At 34.7% G+C, this 9,196-nt stretch overlaps 2 protein-coding genes across 3 annotated transcripts; one reads left to right on the top strand and one right to left on the bottom strand.

Annotated features, from left to right (window-relative positions):
* Nucleotides 1-1,480: 1,480 nt before the first annotated feature.
* On the bottom strand, nt 1,481-6,047 carry LOC140046489 (survival of motor neuron-related-splicing factor 30-like). 2 transcript variants are annotated; one of them, XM_072091157.1, is made up of 8 exons: nt 5,983-6,047; nt 5,420-5,485; nt 4,709-4,842; nt 3,841-3,928; nt 2,939-3,030; nt 2,236-2,362; nt 1,648-1,847; nt 1,481-1,558 (listed from the first exon to the last, which is right to left on the bottom strand). In XM_072091157.1, exons 1-7 carry the CDS (start codon nt 6,034-6,036, stop codon nt 1,692-1,694), a joined length of 717 nt encoding a protein of 238 aa, XP_071947258.1. In that variant the 5' UTR covers nt 6,037-6,047; the 3' UTR covers nt 1,481-1,558; nt 1,648-1,691. The 2 variants fall into 2 exon arrangements, with proteins under 2 accessions (XP_071947258.1, XP_071947252.1); XM_072091151.1 differs by having other exon boundaries at nt 1,484-1,847.
* Nucleotides 6,048-7,245: 1,198 nt separating this feature from the next.
* Nucleotides 7,246-9,031, top strand: LOC140046482 (ras-related protein Rab-7a-like). The gene is made up of 5 exons (XM_072091140.1): nt 7,246-7,603; nt 7,905-7,960; nt 8,205-8,331; nt 8,443-8,664; nt 8,769-9,031. Exons 1-5 carry the CDS (start codon nt 7,292-7,294, stop codon nt 9,003-9,005), a joined length of 954 nt encoding a protein of 317 aa, XP_071947241.1. The 5' UTR covers nt 7,246-7,291; the 3' UTR covers nt 9,006-9,031.
* The last annotated feature ends 165 nt before the right edge of the window (nt 9,032-9,196 follow it).

Raw genomic sequence — 9,196 nt, 5'->3', positions numbered from 1 at the left:
ATTTATATGACGTAATAGGACTTGTGGCAAGTCTACTATATGGCGTAATTAGACTGGTGGCAAGTCTACTATATGACGTAATGAGACTTGTGGCAAGTCTACTATATGGCGTAATGAGACTGGTGGCAAGTCTACTATATGACGTAATGAGACTTGTGGCAAGTCTACTATATGGCGTAATGAGACTGGTGGCAAGTCTACTATATGACGTAATAAGACTTGTGGCAAGTCTACTATATGACGTAATAAGACTTGTGGCAAGTCTACTATGACGTAATGATACTTGTGGCAAGTCTACTACTGTATAAGACGTAATAAGACTTGTGGCAAGTCTACTACTGTATAAGACGTAATGAGACTTGTGGCAACTCTACTATATGGCGTATATATATCTTGCAATATAGAATGTGTTTTCTTAATGGTCCATCTCTTTTTAAAGGATTTTTTTTATGAAGTTATTAAGGTTCTAGAACAAAAAAATACACATAATTTTATTATGGAAACATTACAATATCTTTATTTATTCCAATAAATCATGAATGTTTTATTTTCCTATATAAATACATACTGCATGAACATACACTTTTAAAATAGCTTTAGTTACTGTACAGTACAGTAATTAAACCATGTAACAGGTACAGTAGAACCTCTTGTTTGGGACATCTCCAATAATGGGACACCTCCAATAATGGGACACCAAGGCCGTAGCGAGAGGTTAAAAACAGACGAGGCAAAGATGCTTTAAATAATTATAGTATTTATATAAAATATTACGATCTGTGCAGGGGAATTGGGGTGGGTGGTGAAAATTGAAAATTTCAGACGAGGCGAGCCTCATGCTGGCTACGGCCATAGACACTCTCCCACGAATCAAATAAAAGGAAATATATGTATTAACACTATAGAAAAATGGCAAATAAGGGTGGGTCCCAAAAGTGTACCCTTAAGAGGGGTTTTACTGTACTGACACTCTCCAAGAAGAACTTTCCTAAATACATGGTGTGTCCCACATACAGGGTGTGTCCCACATACTTCTAAAGACAGAATAGAATCAATTTGGGATTAAAAGGTAGGACAGGTTAGCACCGCACTACATTTTAATGGAATTAACATGTACTCTGTTGAGTGAATTCTTAGCACAATATACAGTTGCCTACATAAAAAAAGATAGATATTGGATGAGAAGGGCTTGCTGAAGATGCCTCTCCTACTCCAACACGCCCCACCTTCCCTCCCCTTTCCCAAACACACGCCACTTCCCAAACACACGCCACTTCCCCAACACTCCGCCACTTCCCCAACACTCCGCCACTTCCCCAACACTCCGCCACTTCCCCAACACTCCGCCACTTCCCCAACACTCCACCCCTTCCCCAACACTCCACCCCTTCCCCAACACTCCACCCCTTCCCCAACACTCCACCCCTTCCCCAACACTCCACCCCTTCCCCAACACTCCACCCCTTCCCCAACACCCACCCTCTATTCTGCCTTGAACCACCATTCGGTTTTATTTTTCATATTTATGATTTACAACATAGTGCGAAAAAATGTATGCCTTGACTTAGGATATCTTTCCTAAGACTTCACCCAAGAAAGACCCACCCACCCACCTGGGTATTACCAAGGCATACACTTGATGTACACTTGGCCCTCATACAGTATTTTGAATCCCGAACAATCCCTGACACTTATTTCTTTGCTGGAACTTGGTATTTTTGTTTCTGGAACTTAGTCATTGGTTTTCCTCCTTTGTTACATGTACCTACACCCACTTTACCAGTGGACTCATCGGGAGACGCAAATATACTTTTCTTCACATAGCCTCTTTTGTTTTTGTTAAATGCCTATAAAATAAAACAATTTAATTAGTATTAAACATTGGAAAAATGAAATACTGTAGTGTGAGGTTTTATGAAAGTCCAAACCATAGAGGGTGCTATAACATTTTTAAATATATATCAAACCATAGAAGTTGTTATTAAACAAGGCCATACATGGCTTCAGTCGCATGCTCAAATTTGAGTTAGTGTTTACCGACCGACCGACATAGTGAGCTGTTGAGTCGTGTTGCACGCGACTAAAAGATATTGGCATCTTTAATAGTAACTTGCAGGGGTTTACCAATACCCTTGTATAATGGTTATTGTTGATTTTTTTCAAAAAATAATCCGTCTGGGGATTTGACATGTCAATTTATGAATGAAGTTTGAATGGTAGAAGACTACAACCAACCTTGCTATTAAAATCTAACCAGTTGTTTTTAGCTTTTTCATGAGCTTGTTCCATCTGTTTTAATCTTTCTGCTTTTTTCTGTTGTTTTCTTTTCTTGTATTCCTTTTGTTGTTCTAAAAGCTCTTTTCTGTAATGGAAAAAATTATTCAAGCTTGTCAGGTATAGATCACCAGCAAAAGATTTTTCACAATGCTCAAATTTGATCTGACCACCCAGCTTAACTTCAAGACAGGATTTAAGTTTTTGTGCAATAAAAGTCAATCTCAATTGGAAAACATAATCGCTCACAATGTACGAATCTTGATATATATCTAATGATATGTACATATCATTAGAAATATAAAATACAGATGTATAAATGCAAGTAAAAAAAAGATTTACAATTTAAATTAAAATGTGTCTTATAATATAATAATTATAATCACAGCAGACCAAAATATACCACTTCGGTGAAGAAGAAGTATAATAATATATTGGCAAGACATAAATTTTAAAACCCCATCAAACATCTTAAACTAAAAGTAAACAATAAAATTCTAATTTACTGATTAAATAAAATATCAAGCACTATTACCATAACTGTACATGCTGGCTTTCAAATCTTGCCTCTGCACAGTTTCTTATTTTTATGGCCAAAACAGTGCCACACTACCTGAATTCATAACAGGTTGTTAAATTAGCTATTGGGTATGTACCAACTTACTTAGATTTTGGTTTTCCATCTGTTTCTAGACCAGCTTCTTCTGATGTTCTTTTTTCTCCCTTTGACTCAACTAGTTCTCGTAGTTTATTAATCTGAGAAGAAAATTGAGTAAAACGTCAGTAAACCTTCAGAGTTGAGAAAATCTAAATATATTTAGTTTTAAAAAGAACTGTTGAGTTTCTTGACGTTTCGATCAATATACTTTGATCGTCCTCAAGAGTGAGAATGCATAAAGTCCAGGAAACTTGGAATATAGGTGAAATTGGTGGTGGTGTACTGCAAACTTTAAATCAACATATTGATTTTGCCCTGCAAACTGTCAAACAAAAAGAAACAGAACAAGAGAAAGTTTCTAAAATGGTTAAAATATATTTTTCAGATTTATAAAATGTACATTGCATGCATATTATGCTTACAATAATTTTTTTAGATTTAACGCCTAAGACGCATGACCGCTCTAATTGTGGACCAGTCCACTCCTCATCTAATCAGTGTACACACACAGTACAGTCTAGATGGACGCCGGGGATGTCCAGGACTGACTGACGGCTGGCTGCCAAAGTAAGCCGTAGACATCAGGAGCGAGTTCTCTAAAATCCGACGGTGGTCCAAATTGGAGGGATACACTACTATTTTGCATTACTTCTAAAATTGTTAACTCCCTCCATGATTGCATTATATTTCTATGATATGTTTTTATTATGCTTGATCTCACTTTGTATATTATCAAAATTTTCATTTATTGTAATGCGTCCGTCTATGTTTTATGCTTAGGGACTACAAAGACAAGCCACTTTGGCTTCTGTGTGTCTTGACCATAGACAATGTAAACTGTCTGTTGATGTTGAATAAATGTTATTATTATAATGATAACAACATTGCTAAAGACACAAATAACTTACCTTTACAATTTCTGAATTTCCATAACCATCAAAGGTGACTGTTACTGTACCATTTTCATGAATTTCGTCAATATTTGAAGGGTACAACCTAAATGGCAATTAACATAGCAATCATTATGGAGATCTATAGATCAAATTATTGTTTAATTAAGATGTTTGCTACTAGATGTCATGCTAAAATAGCTACAGTATCTTCATCACCATATTTATTATCAAGTTATTGTTTTGTTGACAAAGAGAGAGTTAATTCTCCCTTAATGTTTTTTAACTAGACAAGAGGACCAGTAAAATTACATTTTTACTGGTCATATGGGCATAATAGAGAGGCCTTCAATTAATTAAAATGAGGTAGCAGGCAGTTTACATTTAGTCCAGATGTGAAATACTGAAAGAGATGAATTGAGTAAAATAATAATAAAAAAAAACATTTCAGACCAAAAAGTGAGCCACCAAAAGTCTCGGGCCGAATCGTCTCAGGGCCGAATCGTTCTGGATGCATCCAGGTATGGGGTGTGGGTTAAAGGTAGGTATAAAATGTATAAATAAGTTCACCAATAATAATATATCCAGGTATGGGTTGAGATTTCTAGTGTGACAAAAAGAGTGTGATGTGCCCAAATATGTCATCACGATGAAACATCATTGTTTCCATATGTAGGCACATCACATTTTTTTGTAACATAAAGTTTTGTAGTGAGTGGACAGAGCTTAAGGTTTATCAAAATATGATTATTATGGCGAGACAAAAACCATTCAGATTATATCGGGGAGAGGGGTGGTGTGTGATAAATGTTGTGCGACCAGTTCTGAATATTATAACGTGTCAATCTACATATGTTGTGGGCTTGATGAAAAATATGACACTTACAATCCATCTTCATCATACATGGCCAAACACCTGTCTCCTACATTCCATTTTTGCAGAGGTATTACTGAGGTTTCTGCTTGTTGTACACTCTCTGGGGTAGCAGTGATCAAATCACATGTCAGGTCTATTACTTCCTGTAGAAATAACAATTCATTTATAGCTTGTTTCTTTGTTTATTTCACCTCCAAAAGAATAAGCATATGGTGTAGTTATTAAATTGTTCCAACTTACATTAGGAATCATGTCAAAATTATTCTACTGCAGTTACTGCAGTGACTATAATTTGTTTACTCTTTAACCTGTTTATGCAATAGGACTGTATTTAACAATGGAGAAATTAAGTTTTTTTGGAGAAAAAATACAACATGTTAAAACAAACTAAAAGTTTTACTACTGTACAGTAAATAATGTGGTTACTGCAGTAACTGCAGTCAATTAATGTTGACATGATCCCTTTGGGGGCTTTAATTTTCACTCGACTATGTATCTGTCTGTACTGTATGCAGTCGAGTGGTGTGTCATAAGAAGTAAAGCTCCCCATAGAGCTGAAATTATTAACATTTATTACTTAATAAATTAGTAGCTTTACTTAGTTATATATTATATGAGATACATCTCTATTTTGTAAATTTGTTAATAAGAAAAAGAAAAATACAATGCAAATTAAATATTAATCATTAAATTTTATAATAGGCTAGCTAGCCAACATACCTGAAGATCTTGTTTTAGTTTAAGTAGTTCTTCATTATCTGGATCACTAGTCAATGCAGCCTCAACCTTTAATTAACAAAAACAAACTGGTAATTATTTTGTTTTCGAATTAGCCCTAACTAGGCCTACAGTATATAGGGTATATAGGGCCTAGCAAGTAGGGCCAGGCCTATAGGCTTTATATATATTTAATAAATTACACATTTTAATAATTTTTTATAGATCTAAAAAATAAAGAAATTTAAAAATATACATTTTAAAAAGAATATAGGCCTAGTATTGTCCTAGTTTCATCGCATTGTACTCGACCATTTTCTAAATAAGCTAGGCCTAGTCTGTACTGTATCAATTGGCCCACCACGCAGGTCTACCTAGCCCAGCTAGGCCCGGACCAGCTAGTGCAGACCACACGTAAGTTTAGTGGGCAGGCCTATCGATATGCCTAGCACAAAAGACATTTGTAGACATTTTCAGAATGTCTTTATTCTTGTAATTTACTCTATATTGTTAAAAATAATATCATAAAACGTTACAAATGTTTATATTCTACCAGACCAACATACCTGTTGTAATTGAGCTTTATAAGTACTAAGATTTCCATCGTAGTCTTCAGCCATTTTGTGATGATCGCTAGAAAAAAACGATCGCGATTCGCGGCAGAGTATGGCACGTCAAATGTGCCATATGCTTAGGACATTTTTTTTCCGATTTTAATGATAGGGATGTCAGATGCGCGTGCGTTACCGAATTAAACCTACTATAAACCAGGGCTATAACATCATTAGTTGCTCTGCTACACTGCATGATCATCAACTACTACAACCACTACTGTCCGAAAGTGTTTGGTGGTCTAAGTTAGAAAACTGAAGACCAATTAAAGCATAGGCCTATATGGTCTTTTATGATTAATTTGCAATGTTTTCATGAATTAAACTTGTCAGCTATATCAATAACTTCGAGATGTTTTCAATGGGCGTACAATTCCAAAACCTAGCCTCTCTCAATCATTTCTGTATCCTAAACAGTATATGTTCCCATTTATACTAAAATGACATCAGCCCGACTTAATCTATTTGAACTAGTGATTTGTTTGGTTAAAAAACGCGGATAATATAACAAATGTTGTTTTATATGCAGTGTGACGTCAGAAACTGCGATTCGTTATAAAATAGGTAGTCTCCTTTCCCGTTTAAAGTTGGCTGTGCATCTGGTTTGCGGAGTTCGGTCTTTGGGTGGTGAGCTGAAATGAAATGCTTGCTTAGTTTTTAGGAATTGACCAACACAAATGTATTCTTGTTATTAACAGTATGATTCATATCCGATTGCATATAATAATGACAATCTACTTTGGCGGTCACTTTCAAATCCAATATGGATATAATTATATGTTAATATAGGCCTACTGTATAATTAGGAAAATAATATACTTTTCTCCTCTTTTGAACCACCATTTTTTATTTATTCGTTAACATTCATATACAATTAGTAATGATTAGTTGTTTAATCTTCATACATAATTATTATACTCCATTATCCAATCGTCCTTTTTTTTCGTAATTTTTGTATATTTTATAACCTTTTTATCAATTATATAATAGTTCGTATATAAAATATTATAAACATACGTATAGAAAAAAGATCACAAATCATTCACTCATGACATGATAAACACAGTCAATCAGTAATTTTTAAAGATCGTGGTTGACAGAGTGAATAATAATATCATATCAATTTCTATTGAATATGATAATTTAGGCCTATTTATAGTGAAATCGAAATTTCCAACAACAATTTTCCAAAACCCAGCAGACAGGCAGCAACCGAGGAATAATTGCGTATGCAGCTGCAGTAAAAGGTAAACTAACCAACAATATGGCAGATCTAGATCAGCTAAATAAAGAAAAACGAAATGTGATGGGATCTTTTACCCAAGCGATGAAGGGACTGAACCAAGTAATAGGAGAAAACTCGGCAACAGACATTAACACCGTCAATAACTTATTCGACCGTTTGACTACAGCTTTTAACAGCGTAATGAAAGTCCATGAGAAGATAGCTTCTGCACTAGAATCGGATGCAGATTTTGATAATGAGCAAAAGTGGATAGAAGATGTGCAATCTAAATATCTGACGACAAGTTCAAGAAAGGAAGATTTCGAAAAGAAAATCTTGGGTGCTAGGGCGGTAAGTGCAGAAAAATTGACAGTATGTAATGGATTGACGGAACCGCGATGCACTCGTAATTTATGCAATTACGGCGGCGAGCAATCCAACTTTAACTTGATTTGTAGGTCTACCAGTTTCTGAAAGTATATATTTTAAAAGTATAATACAACATTCATAAATAATTCCAAGCATTGTGGCTGTTCCATGGTTTTTTAATATCTTGGTATCCTGTAAATTACACAAAATAAGTTCTTTTCAATAAATACGGTGAATATTAAAACTAGAAAGCTTATTGAGTGATGATGTTTTTGTTTTGCAGGGTACACAAATTATGAAGGAAGTGTTGTTGAAAATCATTCTCCTTGGAGAACATAAGTAAGAAACTTTCAGTGGTGGTATTTACATGCACTTAACTATTATATTAAGCAACATCACGAATTTAAACACTTCCTATATTCTTTCTATTTAAAGGAAAATTCCTGAATTTCCTTAATTGTGTTTAGTTGTATAGGTTTTTTTTTTTAAATTAAAATTGTATTAAAATTAAATATCACACTTATTTGTGATTGGTGATGACTACTACTGTAATTCAAAAAGGATGGGTTTCTTTTTGTCTTAGTGTTGGAAAAACCGCCTTGATAAACCAATATGTCAACAACACATTCAGTGATAAATCTATCCCAACCGTAGGAACAGGCATTAATGAAACAAAGGTTTTGGTGGACAACAGACCAGTTAATATAGAAGTATGTACACCTATTCTCTGAGTTGGAAATTAATTTACAATAACATGCGATTTCATTAAAAAAAAATCTTTTTTTCGAGAGCAATGATTTCTTCATTATTTGGTACACTAGATATGGGACACAGCAGGTCAAGAACTGTTTAAGAGTCTACCAACTACATTCTTTCGTAAAGCTCACGGCTGCGTTTTAGTATTTGATGTAACTTCAGACAGAAGTAACAGCAGATCCTTTGAATCACTTGAAAGTTATTACACAGAGGTCCTCAATCGGACAAGCACGGATATTCCTTTTGTCGTGATAGGAAACAAAATCGATTTGAAAAACCGTACAGTGGTATGTATTGAAAAGATATGCTGCTATTTATTACATTGCTCAACCATGTTCACTGTTAATTTCTCTCAATATGTAATTTTGATTGATAGTGACGTATTTTACAGGTAACTAAACAAATGGCACACACTTGGTGTAAGAAGTACAGCATTCCTTATTTTGAAACCAGTGCCAAGAATAACATTCAAGTCAAGGAAGCTTTCCAAACGATTGCAAAGAGTGCCCTCGCCCAAAAACCAGAACAAGATGATAACGAAATCATTAAACTAGAAGAAAACACTTCAAAACAGGACGGCCGTGGTGGTCCTGATGGTGGTTCGTGGTATTGGCCGCGGTGTTGTTAGAATATCTTGTTTAACTTTATCACGTTTCACGGAGTGTTTGAGGATTATCGATTTGTAAAGTTAATTTATCGTTTTTAAATTATTTTGATAGAACAGTAACAATAAATATTTCATTATTGAACATGTTTGCAATAATGTAGGTGTGTTAGGCCTACATTAAATTTAGTGTATTGCCTGTACAAGTGCAAACT

Source organism: Antedon mediterranea, chromosome 1, assembly GCF_964355755.1.
Source record: "Antedon mediterranea chromosome 1, ecAntMedi1.1, whole genome shotgun sequence".
Lineage (NCBI taxonomy): Eukaryota > Metazoa > Echinodermata > Crinoidea > Comatulida > Antedonidae > Antedon > Antedon mediterranea.
The sequence above is the reverse complement of the archived record's forward strand: the minus strand, read 5'-3'. Positions and strand labels throughout refer to the sequence as shown.